We start from the raw sequence: 23,641 nt of genomic DNA on the forward strand, positions 1-23,641 counted from the left end.
AGTGCTCTTCTTCGCTTTTTCTTCAGATGCAGCAAGAGACAGACTAGCTCTAGATCCATCGGTAACCCACCTGTAAATATACCAAGTAGGGTACGGGTGGGTATTTCCAGCCCATTAAGCGGTAGCCTGAACAATATTCAGGAACTACGTTGAAACTATATTTATTCGAGACAAGATTTTTATACCAGTTGATAGAATAATATTTACTGAATATTGGCGTGTATTTTGGTCTTAATAAAACGCTACTGAATTTGAGTTATATTCGTGAGAAATGATGAAGTCGCTGCGGCTAAATTGAGCCCATTTTCTATAGTGGTGTCTGTGTTTTTTAAATCCGACTGGCCGAAATAGCTAGCACAGCGATAAAATGCTTTTCAAAAACAGATCAAAAGAGACAAGAAAAGAGAGACCGATGGATAACTTTCGAACTAATTAGTTTTGCAGTGACAACAGCTTGTGTGTTTTCCAAACCATCATCAAAAGCGGATACGCGTAAGCGATGGCTGCTGATTTTTTCAGCCTGGTTACGTGCTAGTGGAAAAACTGTGGTTTTGATGTTTATTGAATAAAATCAAGCAAACTACTTACATTTTTATGAAAATAGTTATAACACATTAAAGCCTAGGGGTGCTATATTCGTTTCAGTATTGTTATATAGCGGCAACGTTTTTATTTGGGAAAGTGTAGCCAAAAAAGGTAATGTATGCCGAAATTAGTAGCGTGATGGGAATACCCTCCCGTACCCTGTGTTATGCTAAAAATATACTAAAATGTCAAGAAATCGGTACATTTTTTATATGATTAGTTCAAAACAAATTTCGTATGTGGCTCTGAAGCTCCGAAAGTGAGGCCGTAAAAGGGTTAAAGCTGCTTCTGAAATCCAAAAATGCGCTGATGACTATTGTAATCTTGAGCTTATTTTGGTGTGGAAAATGGTGTTCAAAATAATATCTAATTAACATCTAATTCGAATGGCTGGCTTAACACTAAATCTAATAGGCAATATTAAGAATGCATACGGCAATCTTCTGATGAAACTGTTGATTGATTTGCCATTAGCTAGGTTATACAATTAATATTAGGTTTTTTACCTAAAAATAAAAAATAAGAAAACTTATCCAATTTAATTCTACTATGTGTATTTTATTCAATGACAGATACGTATTTCGCCTACGACTTGCAGGCTTCCTCAGTGTCTGTTTTCGAACTCCTGGAAGCCTGCAAGTCGTAGGCGAAATACGTATCTGTCATTGAATAAAATACACATAGTAGAATTAAATTGGATAAGTTTTCTTATTTTTTATTTTTAGGTTTCGTATTCTACTAAGACGCTCCAAAAACTTCAGTCAATTAGGTTTTTGTCACCCCCCCCCCCTTGGAAATTAGCTTGAAAAATCGGGGGGCAAAAAAATAATTTGTAGGATATGAGTCAAATTTCTTTTTATAGAATCAATTGTCTGTGGGCTCTACAGTCTGAAAAACTCGAAAAATGAGTCTCCGAGTTGAATTAACGCTTCTAGCACGAAACAGAAATGGAAATTCGAACAATGGAATTTCCGAAAATCGTCCAAAAAAATTTTCCTTCGTTTTTGTCTTTTTTCGTATATTTTTGCATAGAAAATAATAACGTATATATTATAAGCAAGAATAAATTCGGTTTTCACGTTTAAACCTTAAATAAAAATTCTTAAAATCCATGTTTTTTTGCTCGATTAAAAAATTCACTTTGTTTTTTTTTCGCCCCCCCCCCTTCAGTGGCCGAACACCGTGAGGACAAAAACTTTATAAAATAATTGCAAGGGCCTTATTTTAGTGCAGAACTTTCCTACCTTTGAGAAAATTGTAAATGGCAAGTATCTAACAGTAGACCGCCACAATTCCCCCGTTTTTGCTCATACTTCTTATGCCATCATTGAAGTTTTCCGGAAATTCCGAGGCTTCACTGTTTTAGCTCTCTTTTTTTTGCACTGCGCCATAAATAAAAGTCATTTCTGGAATTTCTTCTCATCCATCTTATCTAACAAGTTATTGTTACTTACTGTACCTGTGTAATTCACAGTGGTATAAAACGCTGCGCGGAAAAAAATAAAAAAGAATCAGTATGTATTAATTGTACATATCTACTTCTAAGTATGAAGTACAGAAACTATGCTCTCTCACTCTCTGGCCCTCGAATCAGTCTACTTTAATAAAGTTGACTTTTGCTATTCCGTTGTGCTTCGGCTAGCTTGCATAGAAAGCGAGACCTAGCAATCGCGGAATAGCCACACTATAATCATGGCTGGATGGATAGTGGCCGGAATGCACCGCTAAAATAGAGAATATACGAGCGAGAACTCGCGTTCCGAAGGGGAACTAAAGAGATGTCCGATGTTGGAAGGCGAATTGAGAGAGTAAAAGCGCCAGCGCGAGCTCGTACAGGTGTCTATAACCAACCGACCGACCAACATCAGCCAGCCACCTCACCTCGTCGACAGGGGCGCTTATTTTTCCAGCTTTTTCTACTGCTGGCAAACATAACGGTCTCAAGCGCCGAACAACTCACAAGTCTGTGCTGTGTGTGTTGTGTGCCGATTGGAGGCTCATTTTCTCCGCCGGTTGGAACTTTCTCGCGTCACAATTGTCTGTGGAGGGCTCTCCGCCGAACCCGCTCCGGATTGAATTTCCTTGCTTTACTACCCAGCCCAGAGTTCAAGTGCAAGAAGATTGGTGCGGATCGCCAATCGGAACGACCGACGGTACGGAATCCATTGAACTTTCTCGCATCAATCAGCCAACAGTTCCAGAGAGGGGCCCAATAGAAGAAGGCAGTATAGGAAGCGCACTGATCTGAGCGAAAGCGGCCCAAAGCAGCGCAACAGTGCGTTCCCGTTGTTCCGGGAATTGAAATTGTAATTGATCAAAACCCTAATTCACAGAAGAGTGGTTTTTGGAGTGATTTTTCCGTCGTTGTGTGACCCTCTTTTTTGTGTGATTTAAATTAATTATTTTCCAGCGCGACAGAAAGCATCCAAGTGTGCAGTGAATTTATATCTGATTGGTGGTGAAGGGAATTTGCTTAGTGTACATAAGATGTGACGTTGCTCTTTTGTTCTGCCAAAATCGAATAGTTTTTCTTATCATTCAAGGTCTTATCGGGCGGTATTTGAAGTGTATATAAAATTCCAGTTGGTTAAACAGTTTTGATACGACTTTCAGTCGCTATAATGTGTTGACACACGATTCTGTTATCAGCAAGATTGTCGGGCAGTGTTGGTGAAAGATAAAAATACATGCTTGTAATTATCAGCTCGTTTTTTCACCGTAATTATTCTGGATGAAAAAGGGGTCTCGGATTCATAGGTAGTGTGTGGCTAGCCGCAGATGTAATTGATGAGGTGTTCGGTCTCGTTATCTGAATTTTTAAAGCAAGTGCCAGTGCATTAGATTGTACCGTTTTTCACCTAAAAAGAGGAATCGAGTCGAGAAGGAAGAAAAACCCCGAAAAGCAAAACCTATACAAGGTGTGCATGTGAGTGTGTGTGCTTGTGCTGTGGTTACCAACAACACCAACCAACCAACCAGCGGGAAGAAAACTCCGAAAGTTTTCTCTGGATTAATTTGGAATTCGGTTTGATTACTCTCTTCGTTCGTTCAGCACGGTTTCGGTTCGATTAATTTCCGACCTCACACCCTCCTCCTCTCCTTTCGATACAATCGTAGGCGCGAGTGCAGCCGAAACAAAAACCCATCAAATGCCTTTGTTCAATAAGAAGACTGCAAAAATCTCTAACCCATCCCCTCCCATGACGAAAGATCCCCATCACCTGCATCACCATCTGGGTCACAACAACAACAACAACATCAACAGCAGCGGCTACGACAACAACAACAGCAACTACAAGAATCCACCGACCGCGATGCCCACGGCGCCCCACATCGACGACCTGAATGGCAGCCACGAGAGCAACGTTACCAAGCCGCAGCTCGTCTTCAATTGCCAACTGGCCCACGGCAGTCCGACCGGATTCATCACCGGATTTGCCAGCGTTAAGGAACTGTACCAGAAGATTGCCGAATGTTACGACTTTTCCATGGACGAGGTAAGCCACTAGAAAGCATTTCATCCGCTAACACACTTTGCTAGTATAGCTAACAGCAGTCTCCATATAATAATAAACACGCGGCTGGCTGCCATTAGTGTTTTAGTCTTATCGCGATTGCAGCCTATCGGCGAACCGTTCGAAACCTCTTGTTTCAAGTGTTTAAAGTGTAACTATATGATAAAGTTTAATGGCACTCGTGAACGAATTGAATGATAGTATATTTGTGAAAATTTCACGCAAGGAATGGGTATGTTTGTGCCTCAGGTGTACATTTCAAACTAAAAGCATCAATTATCAGTGTAATGTGCGTTCTTAAGTGTTCGTTTTTCAAAAACAATCAAACCAAGCTGATTACTCCGGCAAATTCCGCAAGTCTAGTTCATCAATTACTGCAATTTGGTTCTAAAAGAATATCATTGAATTGGGATTGTTTTCTAACCTAGATATCGCGGTCGAAAAAGTTGTTACTAAAATGTGGCAAAGCACATTAACTACCTATTGGGAATAACGTGAAAGTTAAGTTGTTTTTATCTATTCTATTGTGAGTTAACGATAAACATATGTGAAACATTGGGGATAACTAATTTTGCATTGTGTGTCATAAGGAACGCGGATATATTCAATATTTTTTGAAACGGTGGTTCTACAATTGATGAAGGAACGGTAGGGGAAAGTAATGAAAATTTCTCCGAAAACCCGCCCTGCGAATCGCGGCTAACACGCTGACAGACGAACAACGTCACGCGCACTACCTTGCAAGTCGTAAGGGTGCCGTCGTCCTGAAAGTAAAAACAAGTTAGATTAAAACTTCTCGGTCGGTGGTTTCTACAGTTGACGGAGGAAGAGGCACAATTTGTGTGTCTAAAAATAACCCAAAACCAGATACGTCGCTACATTAATAAGGGGGGTTGCGCAGTCTCCTTTTGCCCAGCGCCTCTATGGTTCAAAGGTACAAGTACCAGCGAGCCACACGTCCTGGCGGGTGTTGTGGGTTCGAATCCGGCTATAATCTCTGATTATAGCATTGGTTCGACCCATGCACCTTCCAGCATTGGACAAAAGGTAGGAGTCACAACGACAACTTGACCTTTTTTGTATTCATAAACGAAAGAACGAAAAGAATAATTGTAACAGAACAGAATTTAAATAATAGAAGCATTTTAACTTACTAGTGATCCAGTTAGTAGACTGCCAGTGCATCGGTCAACTCAATCCTAGGATAAAAGCGTTAGTAAAGTTCATGTGTGATTCCTTATAAATTATTTCGTGATGAAAAATTAAAACTTGAGCAGTAATACAGAGGAAATTGTATATTCCGTGACTCACGTTTTGGCACGAGACATCAGTTTTGATTTGATTCTAATAGAATATCGAACCAAATTGTCGAACGTAATGAATGGCTGCACGCTTTACGAACGCATTTTACGTTCAGAACATCAATTTCGTTTAGGTTGACATAAAGAAAAATACGGCTAGGTCCTGTCACTGGTTTTCAGTAATAGAAACGAATGAAATCGCACGTATATAATGGTTATCGCTCCAGGCTCGGGAAGCAAAATGTTGCTGGCACGTGATTGATTGATTCATCAGTTATGACAACGCTGAACGTTTATGCATTTATCCAGAGTAAATATTTGAAATCTATTAGTTTTCACTATATCGTTCAATTCGTAGAAAGATTTCTAATCGACTGATATAAATATCTCTCGAATTGGTTGAGAAATGACCGAGTTATTAGTGATCCAAATTTTTCGGAATGACCCGCTATTTTCGCTACCTTCCAGTAATACGTGGTCCTACGCAAAAAATCATTGGGGTTGTGTAGAAAGACTAGACAATCGTCATCTTGCACCGAAAATGCCAATCGAGCAGAAACAGTTGTCAAAAATTAATCCAATCGAACAGGAGACTTGTTAAAAACCGATTAGAGAGCCTATACTATCGATTAGAGAGCCTGTCATAGATAGAGGGACGCCATCTTAAACAGATGTTTGGGGATATATTCTTAAATTTTGGCAGCTTTTTATTAATTATACTTCATAAAAGCTCCTGAGAAAGATTCATTGAGTGCGTTATATGAGCATAGTGAAATTTAAATTAAAATCACAGAGTCTCAAAAAGGATTAGCTAGAAATCAACAACTATAGCTACATATGTATAGCTAACTATTTAGACTATGACCGTAAACTGCAGTAAACCAAGAAAAAAAATTATATATCTAGTTGCTGGGTTATTTGTTTTAGTTGTCTAGACAGTCTCTCTTGGGTTATGTACAAGACATGACCGCATGGTTGACGTAGCAACAGCTAACATTCGACCATCCTACGCCCGTCCAACGCTCCTATAAAACTATTTTGATTAAACAATGCCTAATATTTCATTTCTGATAAACATTTTTATAGCTCATTATATATACATCTTCGTGAAAAACAGTCTTCAGAGAAAATATGTATTTTAGCATACTAAATAACTTTGTAGAATATTTGAAAGCAATAAAAAAGTTGTGATTTTGATGGTTTCATTAGGGTGATACAAATTTTCGATTATTTAATTGCGTTCAAAAAGGTATGGTGTCTTCTGAAAAGTTGTAGAACACATTAAAATAAGCAAGTTTGGTAAATACAGTAACTTTCTATCTCTTTTCCTTAACGAGCTATTATAAATTCTATTAAAAAATAACATATATTTTTTTGAGATTCCTTCAGAGTGGAAATATTTTTTTTATAGATAAAATATAGTACTTTCACCTAATGGATGTCTGGTTTGTGCGAAGCTGCCCGAAATTGTCAAAAAAAATTTGAATATTGCTATTTTTTTTTTCTTTTATTTTATAACTTATTAAATATGCGTCCTAGCGACAAACAGTCTTCAGTGAAAATATGTATTTTAACATACTAAATAACTTTGTAGAACACTCGAAAATAGTAAAAAATCGTGTGCAAAGTTATTGAACATAATTGATTTTTAAGCGCTCCTTTTTAACACATAATTATATTTCGCAACCGGTAAGAGATAGATAGTTACTATATTTAGCAAAATTATTTTAGTATGTTCTGTAACTTTTTGAAGAAAAACATTTTTTTGAGATTATTCAAAAAAACAAAAGTTCGTATCACCCTAACGGTGAATTCATGGTCACCCTAATAGTGCAGAAAGATGTGCTATATTTTATTATTAAACTTCTCCGAAGACATCACCTTTGAAAAATTACGCAATTCGGTGTTTTTTCAAAATTTGACCACTGTGCATTGCCCAGGAAGGTGTTTTGCTGAACATTCATTCTATTGTTCTTTTGCTCAAGAATAGTGAGAAGAATATCTACTTTCTTAAAAGTGCCATGAGTTGCCACACACCATCTTTTTAAAAACGAACACAATCTTATATGAGGATACAAAAGATTTTTTTTCTTTTGCTGATCATAATTGAATTGTATGGACAAGAAGTTTTTGTTATAAGATGACTTACGTTGTTATTAAAACAATTGTATTTGGTCATAGTCTTCAATGCATTTTTCTGTGGAGTCGCCTAAAATATCCCACTCACCTGTTTTTTTAAGCATAGCGATTATTTCATCTATTTGTATCAAATCACGTTAATTAGCAATGTTGGTTTCAACTTGAACAATGTCAAGAATTATTCTAACAAATCCATTATTAGACAATGCATTAATATTTTTTCAGACATCAACACGTACGAGAGTATTGAAAACATTTTTGTTTTTCAGCACAAATTTGTTGCAATTTGTGCGTCAGCAATCTAGTTTGAAAAGAGCCGGTTACTTTAAAGCGTCAAGTAAGTGTTGGTTGCGTGCCGCCAACCATCCATCGTCGGGTATCGTCGTAAAACAACTAGGCCTAATGCTGCGTGTTCATTACCTGTTGGCATGCTGCTGGCAGGCGTTTTATTACCGTTCATGCTATCTTCTACTGCTAGCAGCTAAGCAGCAGTAAATTGCCTATTTAAAATTTGGCGTACTTTCGATTTCGGTTTGTCCATGGTTTACTGAAATTCGTGCAGTCGGTTAACACGCGTAATGAATTTATGGATTTGCCTTATATTAGTCTGTGCGAAGGGAAGTAAATTGTTTTATCTTTTGAAATATTTACATGCCGGTGCGTTGTTTTCAATATAGAACTGAGTAAACTATAATTTAGATAAGTTTTATAAGTCCATAAAAAATTTATAGTCCAAAGGGCGCCATGATTGGGATTTTGTCATAGTTCCATAGATATAAGCAAAAGAAAAAAAGTGGTTCAAATCAGATAATTCATGTGACCCACACATCAGCGCCCGAAAAAAAAAAAATTGTCAGCCCTGCATGATGGCGAAAATAAAGCGCATTCAGCGCATACAGTTTTACCTCTGGTAATATTCTTTCAACTACCTGCCAGCCCATGGACATGACTACTGAACTGCTGACAGTGTTTGTCTTTCTTAGTATTCTACCCTTCAGAACAATTCATTCATGAATTGCAGTGCTGAATGATTGTTCGACTAACTTGTTAGACAACTTTCGTGCTCTTGACTGATATTTTATATCTCAAAGTTTAGTTTTTTAAACTGCTTGCTTTTTAAAATCAACCAAAACCAAAGCTTCGGAGCAACGTTTATGTTTATTGCAATTTTGTTTGCCGTTATAGGCAGTTTAAAATGGAATGTAACCCATAGTTAAGTTTTTGAGGTTAAAAAAACAAAACGTGAAATTTTTGTCACTAAAAGACAATTCTTCACTAATTGAAAAGGAAAGAGGTATTTTTAAAAATGTTTGAAAATTTTAGAAAAACGAGTTTTCCGGTCATAACTCTATTAATGTTGGTTACTAAAAGGTAATGAACTTTTATTTATTTTTATTTTTAATGTGGTTTTAGCCAGTTGGTCATTCACCAAAAAAGGTAATGAACTGACAAAAAATAAAAAAATATTTTAAAATTATTCTTAGAATAAGAACATAGTGTTACCGAAGTTCTTTAGAATTTTTTCTAGAGCGTTGAGCAATTTTTAATGCATTTCCTTACAAAAAATTATTTTAAGATTATATGAATTACTATCAATTACATCTCGTAATGGACACACCCCGAAGCCTGATATGTGTAGGGACGAGGAGGGAAACCTGGTCACAGACGAGCACGAGGTGGTCGACAGGTGGAAGCAGTTCTTCGATGGGCGTCTCAATGGTGACATAATACATAATAGAAGGAGAAGGGACAGAAATTAACGCAAGGGTGTTTGCAAACGATAACAGAGTGCCGGCTCTCGATCTCGAAGAGATCTGGCGAGAAATCGGTCAGTTGAAAAATAATAGAGTCCCCGGAAAGTACCGATTGCTGGTAGAACTCAACAAAAATGGCAAAAAAAGCATCAAGGATTTGGGAGGAAAAAAACTACCCGAAAAATGATTACGCCTCCTACAAGGCTCCCCAGATTTTATTACGTCGTCAATTCCCATTAGTAACAGAATTCGTAGGGCAGTATCTAGCGGGCTTTATGGGACCCCTTGCTACTGTGGGCCAAATTTTTACTCTGCGACAAATATTCCAGACATGTCGGGACTCGGGAGTACAACCTGCCCATGTATCATATTTTCGATGGATTTCAAGGCAGCATACGATACAGTCGAGCGCGAATATCTATGGTAGATAATGAAAGGTTTCCCGCGTAGTATTTTACACTCAAGTCCCTTCGAATCGCGCAGAGGGTTGAGGCAAGAGGATGCACAGAAATTAAGGCAAGGGTGCTTACAAATCTTCCAGATATGTCGGGAGTACAACCTGCTCATGTATCACATTTTCGATGGATTTCAAGGCAGCTACAGTGGAGAGGAATTCTTAATACAGCAAGAGCCGCCCCGGTTTATGCTGTTAGAGTTAAGAAGTTTGTCCATGTAGTATTTCAAGCTCAACTTCAAGTAAAATTTTATGTTTAATTTAAAATTCGGTTTTTAAGATCAATTTAATTCCAATTTCAAATCCAATATCAAACTTTTTATTTCAAGTCCAAAAGTTTAAAGGTTGGTTCCCATTTCTGTATGTGCCTTAGTACGCCAGTGGATGTAATTTATACTCAAGATAAAAGAAAATTGTACCACAATTAACGATTTTATGTTATTTCATTTAAGTCTCAGTTATTTCCTTGTAACTTGAAGTCAGTCACTAAATTTGTTTTATAAATTTTTAATAGAGGCTGCCGGATGCGAAGCGAAAAAAACTGATTTTTCTCGAAACACCATACACGTACACATTTGGTGCAGGCTATCATAATATAGCAGAAGAAAACAAACAAACATCAAACGGCATGATATGACGAAAGTGAATGAAGCAATGCCGTCCGTTCGCGTTGTTGGGGGCAAACCTAATACGGCCGTTAGCAAACAGGTTCATCAACATCTGGTCGCTGGTGGCTGAGCCGGGGTCCGTTTTATGGCAAACCTGTCGAACGGATCAGTTCAGTTCAGTTATCTTCCTAATCGGGAAAGCTCCCAGAGCGCTACGGAAGCCCGACAGCGACAACCGCTAACATGGTCTGGCGGCTGATTATTCAGTAAATTTAATTGAAACCGATTATCATGTGAGGCAGATCTTTAAGGTGAGACACACCGAACAAGTGGTACCTGCTCCAAGCTCAAAGCTACTCTACATTGTTGTAGACCAACCAAAACCAACGATCCAAACAACCAGCAGCCACCGTCAGCCACTTTCTATTGGTCTCTGTCTATTTGATGATGCATTTATAGCCTTCCATCAGCGAGGCTCTCCCCGAATCGCGTACGTATTTACGTTCGTCGCCTGATGTGTGTTGTGAAGTTATATTGACCCAAGGCCCAAGGGCCATTACCCGAGGGTGACAAATGGACGACGGTTGACAGATGTCGTACGAGAGAGCCAGCCCACTAATTAGGTGCGACGGCGCAGTTATTCGATAGAAAGTGAAAATTTTGTGCCTGTTTTAGGCTTCTGACCGCCGCGCCGTGGATGATCGACTTCGGGGCAACACCTGCCGAACCGAGTCATAAATCAGCATCGTATGATAATGAAATGACACCGCGTTTCGAGCGAAAGTGGAATACTTTAGCCGAGCTCAGAGATCAGTTTCAACGATACCGATGCGATGCTGTTGTGTTCGTTCGAACTGTTATTAAGATACGAACCCACTGATTAGGAGGTTTTATACGACTCTTCATCATAGTGGAAAGATTATATTTCTCCTATTTAGCTATTCTCGTTAAGAGGACAGATATTTAAACTAATTACCTTACTCAATAACTCTATTTGATGAATGGTCGGCACGCTTTCACACACAGGAACCCTGTCGTAATTTTGTTTTTATTACAGAGTGAAACGCTGTACTTATGCTTTTGCTTTCATGACTTTGGCAGTTGACATAAGTGATTAACGCAGGCTGCTCGATTCTCTCGCGGCACGATGCGACAAGTGCAAGTGATGTTTACTACAGCAAAAACCCCCAATGAAGAAATGTAGGTCATCACGTTCAACAGCCGGCGAAAAAAAATGCACCAAGTGCTATAGTATGAATTATCACGTCGCGTCGGTGTCTTTGCAGCGACAAGTTTGTGATTCGACAGAAGTAATTCAAACTAAACACATTGCAGTTGCTATAAAGTTCTCGAATGGACTACGTTTACAGCAGAGGGTAATGCGGGGGCATTAAAAAACCATTGTCGGGTAAGGTTAGCAATACGCCGCACTTCGTGGGAAAGAGTCACCATAATTGATATAATTCGCAATAAATGATTGAGTTGTTAAGGTCTGTCCCATGTAGATCAGTTTCCCATAGTGATAGATACCAATCCCGGAGGGGTATAGAAAATCGAGAAAAAAATGAAATGAAGCAAAAAATATGGTGTAGAAGGTACTATGCCCCATAAATAAAGTATATGGTCGGTACAGCCATTCATAAAAAAATTGTTCGGTACGGTTCGGTACGACCATAGATGAACTAAATGATGCGGTACGATCATTGTTGAATGAAATATATCGTTCGGTACGATAATAGATTATTAAAATTGTTCGGTACAACCATTTGAAAGTGAATTGATTCGGTGCCAACATTATTGAATGAAGTGTTTTGTTCGGTACGACCATATTTGAACGAAAGGATATGTATCGGAAAGACCATAGACAAATGAAATAGCTTGATTGGACTGGTTTCGCCGGTTATCGTGTTAGCAAAACCTCTCACGAAGAAACTGCGACAGCTTAATCAATCGGCGTGATCCGGTGGATGAAAATATTACCCAACAGTGGCAAAACTTTAAACTTGAGTATGTTGTAAATGATCACAAAAGTAATCTCTGATTATTACCCACTTTTAGACCTTACTGAAAACCCTTTGTCCACACGTGATTTGTTGTTGCTGTTGGAGCACAGTGGTCCAGCAGCGAAAATTAAGTGGAAAGTTTTTTGTGGCTCAAAATAGCTCCCTACAATGTTCAGCAAAGTTGTACAACTCTAAAAGACAAAAAATGTGAAATCAACGGCTAGTTGAAGTAGAAGTTTTCAAAAAGGTTCTAGCCAGTGTTGCCACATATTCATCTGTACTGGAAGGTAAAAAAATCTTTTTCATCTGTACTTTTGCTCTCAAAAATCTGTACCAAAATCTGTACCACAAAGTTGGTTTATTACATAGGGAAACCTGGTTTGTTTGCTTTAAAAAATACAAAAATCGCAAATTACTGATTTCTTTGATGATATTGGTACATAACCTTATAGACAAACACGTTTTGTTTTGTTTGCATTCATGTCAAGAGGTGCTCCTCTATTGTTTTCAAGTAACAAAACTGAAAGAAAAAAATTAGTTTTTGACACCCAAAAAAATCTGCACCCATCTGTACTTTATGACAAAAATCTGTAATCTGTACCGTACAGAATCTGTACCAAAAAAATCGGAAAAATCTGTACTTTTCCAGATAAATCTGTACATGTGGCAACACTGGTTCTAGCTTTATTTTCTCTATTGCCTTTCTAGACATACCTACTTGTGATTGAAAAATGACATAAACAACTGAAATAATGATTTGCAATATTACGTGTGGAATAACCAACAACAACTTGTTTTGTTTTTATTATTGATTGAAAATTTTCTCAACAAGACATTATTGATGGTAGATGTGGTTAATCATTTGCAAAGTAAAGAAAATTGAAAGATTGATATTTATCCGAAACAGCTGGTGCAGATATAAAACTGATGTTATATCTAAAATTCGAAGACTATTTTACTTGCCAATCAGAAGAAATTATGTCGTTTGCCCCTTTTTGAGATATTCTGTTCTGAAAAATACTAAAAAAACACAGGAAAAACGTTAGAACTCGTTATACGTATGAGTTTTCAACATACAATGTTCTACAAAAATATGTCTTTCGATAAGAGAAATAACTTTGTAAAACATTACGCTGCAATAAAACCATTAAATTTGAAGTAATTAGCGAAAAAGTGATTTTTGAGAGGTCTTTGTATAAAACGCCCTGTGAGATAGAAACTATAAAAAATACGCCTACTATGTCTTTAGCAAAGTTACTCATACAATCTTTAGTTGCAACTTTGTCGAAGCAATTATCCTTCTATCTCTTTTCTACAAAAAGTTATTATGTGTTTACAAGCCAAACTGGAACTTAGTCGTTGGTTTCACAGTAATTGTCTTTTAGAGTTGAACAACTTTGCTGAACATTGCAGGGAGCTATTATGAATCGCTTAGCCGCAAAAGTAAATTTCTACTTAGCTTTCGTTTCTGGACCACTGTGCATTGTGCTGTTGTAGAGTTTTTGAAACTAGGGGAAAACAAACCACCAGTACATTCACGTATTAGCAATCACCCCCAATGAGATACAAAAAGGTTTATTTTGTTGTTAGGTTTTATCTACAGGTAAAGTAGGTTTAATGTTATTTATTGTTTCTAATAATTTTCCAAAGCATTGCGTTCTTTGGTATATTCTCTGTTTACAATGAAAATCTGGCATAAAAAGTGCCAAGTGATTTCCCATGCTCCATTGATTTGTTTATAAAAGTTATCTCTAAATGTAAAATAATTTTCCCCTATAGAAAATTGAGTTGTTGGAAAAGTAATAAGACTCCTAGAAGAATGAAAGTTCCATTTACCAAAACGTAGAGAAAAAGCCACCTCGTCAGAAGCTAACATTCCGCCAAACTACCAAGCTTCAACATAGCCCTAAGATATTGAAATTTCAATTATATCTCCTGTGTTGCTAACTAAATGTTAGCGTTGCTAACAGATTCATTCGAAAACATCCCCGACATATATTGGAACTGAATTATTAGCCATTGTTCAGGTACTGGCAAAAAAAATTATCCCAATTTATTGTATCCTAAGGTTTTTGCCTTTCGCAACAATCTATATTCTTCTTAGAACACGATTTGAAATGTCATAATTATTTTATTCCTAACAAATGATTTGACATCCTTTATAGTAGTTTCATAGCAGCTTTATAATAGCTTTATAGGCAAGCTCCTATTTTTGTGCTTCACAAATCTTAAACTTCACAATTCATCACCGTAAAACAAATGGCAAGATCTTGTAAAAGCTTTTCCCCAGAATATATAACTCAGCAGAGGGTAAGCACGAAGAAATCGTATAGTATTGAAGCCTATATTCTGTTGTTGTTATTAATCTAAACGTAAATGTTAATCTAAAAACTCATGCGATGACCGATGGATTACAGAATATTTTTCTCTAACTAATTATGCTTCTATTATGGCAGTGTTGAACTAATTTCGTTTGAAAATCGCTAAAATTAATATCAGTTTTCAACGAGTTTACGAAGTTTACATCAATGTATGAGGATGTAGTTGCAGTCGAATTTAATTTGAGGTGACCCTTTCCTAGATAATACCATTCGATTAAAGGGTCCATATATTCTATTATAGAAAAGTTACATAATTCGTGACTTCCGAATAAAGGTGCGTCTATACAAGCTCTAAATGTTGTCTGAGGACAGTTTTTATTAGAATTTTTAAGAAAAAAATTAAATCAAAAACCTTCTAATAACATAAGAGGCCTATTCGGTCTATTACGAAACCCCCAGCGTCGCAGCGTGGCAACTGGCAAATGAACTGTAGGTTCAGCGATTAGTCACCGGGTGCAACTCAATATTATGTGCAAGTTTGGTTCAGTCAAAGATTTGAACAAATTGCACTATGAAGGCACTGAAGAAGAGTTATAATTTTCCATTAATTTAAACACTTGACTACCTCGTTTAGAAATAAATTGAAAAAATTCGCAATAGTAGTTGCCGATCAATGAGGTATAAAACAGGTTTGTGATTAGTGCAAATCCCGAAAAACGAAATCTTTGAAACGAAGTTTTTGAAGATAAAAATAAACTAGCGACTAAGTAGTGTAGTAGTACAATTTGCCTTCTACTGGTTGGTTTAAAATTATCATAGACAATCAGGAAACGCTGATAATTGCCATTACTCAATCGGTCACCAGTTTTTTTTCTTCTCATTGTTGCCCGTTCGCAGCAGCAGCAGCAGCTGTTGCGAAACCGTCAAAAACTGCAGGCAAAGAAACTAATAAATCTCCTTTACATCACTCGAAACCCCCAAAAGAGGCGTTGCATTCGTGAGCAGAAAAACACAGAAAAAAGTGGGTTCTCCAGCTGCAGCTCTGCAAATCAGATGAGATCCATACGGCTGTAAACGTATGCACATATGTTGGAAAGTGTGCTTCGTTCGTGTACCTACAACATAAACCGTCAGGCGAGCCGATGCTCGAGTAGTCAGCAGTAATTATTTTTCATCCAAAGAAGTCCTTCATTCATCTACTTTAATGTAATGTGAAAATAAAAGCTTTATTTCATTGTTATTTTCAATGCATAAATTAACATTATCTCTTTTCAGAGAGATGCTGATTGATGCATACAAAAACCAATTTTAGAAACAGATAAATGAAACATGTCATTTGCATGAAATAATTTCCTGTTTGAAGCTCACACTCCATTGGACAGTCTACTTTCTACCCGAGCAGGAGCGAATACCAAAATAATATCAAAATGTGTTATTGGAAATCGAATAACTCATATCAAAATTTGGTCTTGTTTTGGCTGACATAGTTGATAAAATAACAAAAAATAATATCAAAATTTTACTCCTTTAAGGCTAAAAGAATAACTACTTGTGTTATTTTAATAACAAAGTAATAACAAGACCGTATTCAGAGTTTAGAATAACATATTTTAGTATTATTAAGGTATTGAATAACAAATGCAGTAGTATATGAGATATTAAAAAATCCTTTTATAAAATATTTATAATCTAAAATTTCTTTAATCAATAAAAAAATTGTATGAAATATGTCGAACGTCATTTTAAGGCCAAAATAAGATATGATAACAAAATCAGTTATTATACTCGTCTTACAACCGCTGTTTTAAATATCTACTTAATAACAAAATGTGTTATCAATGTATCTCCATATCTACTCAATAACAAAATATACCATTAGAACACAGTTTGACATTGTTTATGTATTATTTTGCTCTTCGCTCCTGCTCGGGTAGTAGTTTCATTTACGAGAACTCGCTCATCGGCTTCTGCAATAATCAGATGTGCTAAAAAGCATTTGAATGTACAGATCTGCTAACACGTTTGAAAAATATTGTGTCTCAGCTTTGACTGAGGCCAGGGCATACTACCGTACATTAAAGATTTGCTCCGCAATTTCAGTTAAATAATTAACGCACACTGACGTATCTTGGCAGTAAACTTTAATCTAAAACAAAATAATTTATGTAATCCAGAAATAAGTGGGATATTAATTTATCAAATACAAGGTGTTTGTCACTAGACAAAACAATTGCATTCGTTGTACGAGAAGCTTTATAAAGAAAAAACTAAATTTTCCGATTCAATTATAGGGTAGTACATATAGTGGTGGAAACTCAAAATATTCCGTTATTTTTGCAGATTTTGGTGCAAGTTTGACAAATATCCAACTACCAGTACCACTATCATTTGGTAAGTGTCAAACTTGTACCGAAATCTGCAGAAATAACGGAATATTTCCAGTTTCCTCCACTACAGGTACTACCACAACCACTGGAGCATCTACCCTATTGTACCAATAGTTGCGCTAATGTTCCTTTAATTGATTTTGGCGTTCCTTTAATTGCGTTATTCCATGTACGTTACCTGGTTTGTAGGTGAAAAAACATTGTAGCGCAACTATAGACATGAGCGTCTTACAGTTGCGCCTATAGTTGTGTTAGATTGTAGAAAATTGGTATTTTAGCAAATAATGGTCTGATTTTAAATGGCGTAGTCCAACTACCAATACTCCCAAGTACTTGTTCCATCTAATGAACGTGATTGTTTTATTTAAAATGCTACGATGACGAGAATATGCATTTATAATGAATAGTAGCGCAACTATTGGGGCTACCACAACTATTGGATCAACTACCCTAATCATAAAACTTTTTTTGATAAAACTTTTCATGATAATGATAACATTTTTTGCTCATTCATAGCTCACGAACCAAACGAGGTTCTTTTGAAAATTTTAGCTGATTTTTTTCAATTATCTCCTGCTACTCTTCAGAAAATAAGCAAAGGAGGAAAAATGAGATTGAAGGCAAAAAAATGAAGAATAGCCCAAAGGAAAATTTGACAAACACTGGACAAACGGGATAGAAAAAGAAGAAAAACGCAAAAGGAAAAAAGAATGAAAATGGCGTTGAAAAAAGAAAAACGAAAAAAGAAAAGAAAGGATAGAAAGCGGGAAACAAAAAAATTGGAATAGAAAAAAAGAGTATGGTAGAGAAAACAAGGGTTAACGAGTCAAAAACGAGGAGACTAGATAGAAAAAGATGAATAACAGAAAAAAGAGGAAAAGTGAGATAAAAAAACAAGAAAAATCATAAAAAACGAGAAAAAAATGAGGATACTGAGGATACTAAAAGAAGGACCTTGATAGAAAAGGAGAATAAACATGATAGAAAAGAAGGGGAAGAAAAAGTGAAAGCACGGGAGCAGGAAAATAGAGAAACGAGAATAGTAATAGAATTTTCTCAGAAAAAGAGAAAATTGAAGAGAAAACTATTAGACCGGAAGACAAAAGAGACAAAACGAAAAAGGAATTAAAAGGTGAAAAAAGACGAAAATTAGGACCGAAAAAAAAGAAAAAAGGAAAAACGAAAGAAAAAAGACGAAAAACGAAATAGAAGAAAATCACGACTGAGGAAAGGGCGAAAATGAGACAGGAAAAGAAGCGAAAAGAAACGATGAAAAAAAGAAGCTGGCAGTAAACAGTAACAACGAGTGAGAAAAAGAGGGAAAACAAGACAGGGTAGGGAATAGAAAACCGCAATGAAAAAGAATTGCGAGAGAAGAAATGAAAACCGACAGAGGAAAATAGGAAAACGGGAAAAGAGGTCAAACGGGATATGAAAGTGGTAAGATGGGATAAAAAACGGGAAAATGGGACAGAAAAGGAAAAAACAGGAAAAACAAATTAAAGGAAAAGTATAACGGAAGAGAAAATGACGAAAGCACTAGATAGAAAAGGACCGGAACAAACGCGATTGAAAAGATGGGGCATCAAAAATAGGAAAAACGTAACAAACAAAGATGAAAAACGAGAAGCAAAAGACGAACATTTGAAATGAAAAAGGAGGATAAAGAGAATGTAAAAACGGAAACCGGGAAATAAAATAACAAAAACGAGTGAAATACATAAGGAAAAACAGGGCAGATAATAAGAAAATATGGTGCAGGAAACGAAGAAAAACGGAACAATGTAATAGGAAACACGGGGCAGAAAAATGAGAAAAATGAGAGAATAAAAAGAAAAACGAAGGAAAATTAGAGCAAAAATTAAAAAAAATCGTACAGAAATGGTGAAAAAACGGAACAAAGTGAAACACGAGACTAAAAAGGGAAAAAGGCTGTAGAAAAAAGATAAAACATGTGAGAGAATGAGACAAAAAATGTCAATTTCAAGTAAAACTACGTGTCATGTCTGGTTTGAAGTAAAACTTCAAATTAATCTAATTCAATGTCCAATGTTATGTTCAAGTTCAATTGCATGTCCGATTTAATTTAATCCCAATTTAATTAGGTTCAGTCTTAAGTCTTAACTCTGATTTCAAGACAAATTTCAAATAGAATTTGAATTATAATTTTATATCTAACTAGAAGACCCGGCAAACTTCGTACTGCCACAAATTGGGCTAAATATACGATATGTAAACTTCAGATGAACTCCTGCTGTTTTAGAAAAGGGATATTTTCTAGGTATAAGTCAAGTTTTTCGTTGTCTAAGGAGTTGTACGTTTGGTTTATTAAACGCTGGGATTTCAGAGAATGTCTAAATTTAACAACTGTATTAAGTCATTAGTAAGAAATGCATATCGGTGTAAAAGTTGTTTTGCCAATCTCCGCAATATCAACAGTCATGTTTGTGGTACTTGCGTTGAGTCTTGTTTTATAAACTCTGCTGGTTAAAAATAGTTAATACTGGATGTTAATATATTTGTTGTAAAATTTGGTACGACCGCTAATATCGTCTGCTGCAACTTTGGAATTTCTCGATAATTTAAGGGCCGATTATTCCACAAAATCAATTGATCGCTGTATTGTTCCTTTGGTAATTCACGCACTAAAACAATTTAACATAAAAGCGTCATTTTATAAACCTTTTTACACTTCTAAAGAGTCTAATACGAAATGAAATCGACTGAAAGTTAAATACGATTGTTTTTTGTTTTGATTATAGTCACTTGAACCAGCTTGGGTCATTCGTGACTTCTGCGGGGTTGGGATTTGAACCCGGGTCCTCGGCGTGAAAGGCGTGAATGCTAACCACTACGCCGGGACTGATCCCTTAAATACGATGTATAATAGTTGCTTCGTTCACTTTTTTTTTTAAATTCTAAATCATATGCTCTTACTGTTGATTTATTAGCTTTATATTCAGTTAAACCGAATATGCTCATAATCCGTTAACATATGCAAAATGTATTCTTCATTTGACGATTGGGAAGTGGCAATTGAGTGAATTTAGTGCTTAAACCTTTTATTAACCTGCATCTTCTGGCTACGCATCCGATGTAAAAAGGAATAAAAATGATTCGTGTTTGTTTCATAAATTTGATAAATGAATGATCGAATGAATGAAATTAACGAATTTTATAGCTGACACCTTAGGCTTGAGTTTAGGTTGATTAATAAGTTAGACCTATTGATTGGTTATTTTCTGAAATATTTAATAGCATTGTTAGATGTGGCGATTCCAATGAGGGTAACCACGTGTTTGCTTGAATACGACAACGGTGCTGCAAAAAATCGTACGATGATCATAGCAGCCAACAACATGGCGCATACAATGCGTTGCGGGTTTTATATGGAAAACTAATTTTTCGAGTTTTCCTATCTTCCGAGTAAATTTTTCAACTTTTCTCGCCGTAAAAACATAGCGGTGGTGGAAACGAACACAATAAAGAAAAGACGGCTCAAATCGGACGCTCCGTTCTCAAGTGATGCGCGGTCGAACTTTTTCACTTCCATTTTTATATATTAGATTTTAAATGTAATTCCAAATCTAATCTAAAGTCGAATTTAAATCCCATTTCAATACTAATTTTAAGCTCAATTTCGAGCTTAATTTCAAATCCAATTTGAAGACAAATTTTAATTTTATTTTCAAACCCAATTCCAAGTGATAATTTAATTCCAATCTATACCTATAAAAATGGATTTCTGTCTGTCTGTCTGTCTGTCTGTCCCTATTTCCTTATAGAATCGAAAACTACTGAACCGATCGGCGTGAAAATTTGCTTGTAGGGGTTTTTGAGGCTAAGGAAGGTTCTCTCGATGGCAAAAGACCCCTCCCCCCACTAAGAGGGGGGGGGGGGGGGGGGCTACCATACAAATCTATGACTGTAGATATGGATTTCTGTCTGCTCTATGTTCCTTATAGAATCGAAAATTACTGAACCGATCGGCGTGAAAATTTACATATAGGCGTTATAGGGGCCAGGGAAGGTTCTTATGATGGTTAGAGAACACTCCCCCCACTAAGAGGGGGAGCTCCCATACAAATGAAACACAAATTTCTGCATAACTCGAGAACTAATTAATCAAATGGAACCATATTTGGCATGTGGGTGTTTTTGTAGACAAGATTTTTTTCTATGGTGAATTGAAACCTCTCCCTACTTTAGGAGAGGGGGGGCTCCTATATACATGAAATACAAATTTCCTCATAACTCGAGAATTAATTAATCAAATGGAACCATATTTGGCATGTGGGGGGTTTTGGAGGCAGGATTTTTTAAATGATGGTTTGAGAGCCCTCATCCCTGTGGTAGGGGGATAAGGACTCTCATACAAATAAAAGAGAAATTTTTGCGTAACTCAAAAACTAATTGAACTCGAGAAATTTTAGACTCTTTCAAAACATTAATCAATAAAACATTAATCAATAAGAAGACCAACCAAAACTATTTATAGTAACATTAGATAATTCAGCGCGAGACGGCCACAGGCCGCGAGTGTTGCCGGCGACCTGCCCTCGGAGGCGCCGGCCACTGCGGGGTGCAGCCCCCCGTAGAGATCACTTCTATCTAGGTTTATTTATTTTCCTAGATCTACTGACCTCTATTACTTTCTTTCAGTTGGGTCACCTCTGCGAAATGGTACTTTTTACGAAAAGATTTTCCGTGAAATGGTACATCCCGCATAAGGTTTTTCGCGAAATGGTATTCTGCGAAACTCTATATTCCGTGTTATGGTCAACCGAGAATTGGTGTTCCGCAAAATGGTATTCGGCGAAATGGTTTGTAATGATGGCGAATATTTAAATGCTATCCGCTTTATTTTATCAGGCCAAGCAACGGGGGGAGTTGTTTTCTACTTTACTTTACTTAAGGAAAATTTGTATATTAAAACACCCATGAACTCCCCAGAAACTTGCAAAACTCAAGATTGTGAGAAAGGTCATCCGAGATTCACGATTTATATACAACACAGTTTAATTTGTGGCAATACGAAGTTTGTCGGGTCAGCTAGTTTCAAATGAAATAAATTCCAATTCCAAATAAAAATCCGAAATGCTCTAAATTTAAACCCTATTAGCAGTCTTGTTTATTGTCCGATTTCAATTTTGATTTTAAATCCAATTGTACCCGAACGTTTTTTTTTTTAATTAGTGTCATAGAATTTGTGACATGTGTGTTTATATTTATTTATTACTTTTTAATTTTTTCTTTTTGTGGAGCAGGGAAAAGCCCGTTGGAGTAAACCCCTTTCAGTTTACTTCTCCAACAGGCATAAAACCTCCTCATCTTTTTATAACCATTTTACACTTTTTCACAAATAACCTCCAGTGAGCAGTAACGGTAGACGGTAACATTCGAAGCCCTGTGGAGGTTTAATTGCGAGATTTTCAGGATTTACTGTCGGCAACGCACTGCTCGATTTTATCGCACTGCCCGAGTAGCTAACAGTCTATCTTCTCGGCGGTGGAAATAATATCATTGCATAGCAGTGTGTGGTGCGTATACAGCAATTATAGTTTTAGGAGAACAAAACCTAAACTAAGCATTAGACTATTTAATATAACGGGTAGCAGTAGCTTAGTGAGTAAAACATTCGGGTACCAATCGAAAGAGCGGGTCATTGCTCGAACCAACATATCTTTGGTCTGTGTCGAAATTTTCCACTTTATCCAATCAATCATTCTCCACATCAGACATTTCCTCCCTTTCCAAAATAGTCCATAGTATACGTCCAAAATAGTATATGGCATAACTGCGTATAGAGTCAGATACGAGGAAATAAAAAGAAAAAGAAAACTCTAGAAATCTATATAGCAGTCCCCCAAATAAGGCGGTTTTGATTAAGAACGTTTCCAATAAGGATGGTCTCGAGTTATTCCATTAAGGCGGTCGAATGTCCTTATTGGAGTCTACACAGAATATGGGAATTGACTTAATTGGTTCCAACATGGAATAACTCGTGATCCTGACCGCATAGAACGTTGCGGTCTTCGGGAAGGTTATTCACATGACTGCCATCTTCAAGAAGAGGTGGAAAAAAGTGCAGAATTGTCTCACTACATGGCGCTAGCGTATATGTAATCCTCTTATGCAGCCTGTATCTGGCGCTGCTGACTATTTACCAAGTTGCGGTCTTCGGGAAGGTTTTTCATATGACTTTCACTTTCAAGAAGGGATGGAAAAAAGTGCAGAATTGACTCACTACGTGGCGCTAGCGTAATTCTATAAAAACAGCACCATCGAAGTGCAAAAATTTACTAGCGATTATACGTACAGTTGAGCCTATCATCCAACACCTCCACGGGTTCCGGGGAAGGAAAATGTTACCCAATAAATAAGCCGATTTCTAGGTAACTGTTAAGGCGGTCAAGTGCACGTGCATGTAAAACAATCCCACAGTCAGTCAGTTGAACAACAACGTGCGGAATTATGGAACTTGGGATTACTTTGGCAGGAACATGGAAACAAAGCAGGATTTACATTCCGTTTACGTTTGCAGTACGCTTCTATTTACATAACAAAAATAACA

At 36.7% G+C, this 23,641-nt stretch overlaps 1 protein-coding gene across 4 annotated transcripts in view; it reads left to right on the top strand.

The window, feature by feature from the left end:
- The first annotated feature begins 2,513 nt into the window (after positions 1 to 2,513).
- The window catches only part of LOC128734559 (PDZ domain-containing protein GIPC3), a 45,848-nt gene continuing 24,720 nt past the window's right edge, over positions 2,514 to 23,641 (top strand). Inside the window, exons 1-2 of one of the 4 annotated variants that reach the window (XM_053828818.1) lie at positions 2,514 to 2,891; positions 3,129 to 4,082. In XM_053828818.1, the coding sequence (XP_053684793.1) occupies positions 3,735 to 4,082 (348 nt within the window). In that variant the 5' untranslated portion in view covers positions 2,514 to 2,891; positions 3,129 to 3,734. Of the gene's footprint in view, positions 4,083 to 23,641 lie in introns of all 4 variants that reach the window. The other 3 variants (XM_053828819.1, XM_053828820.1, XM_053828817.1) reach the window with 3 other exon arrangements.

Source organism: Sabethes cyaneus, chromosome 2 (assembly GCF_943734655.1).
Source record: "Sabethes cyaneus chromosome 2, idSabCyanKW18_F2, whole genome shotgun sequence".
Classification (NCBI taxonomy): Eukaryota; Metazoa; Arthropoda; class Insecta; order Diptera; family Culicidae; genus Sabethes; species Sabethes cyaneus.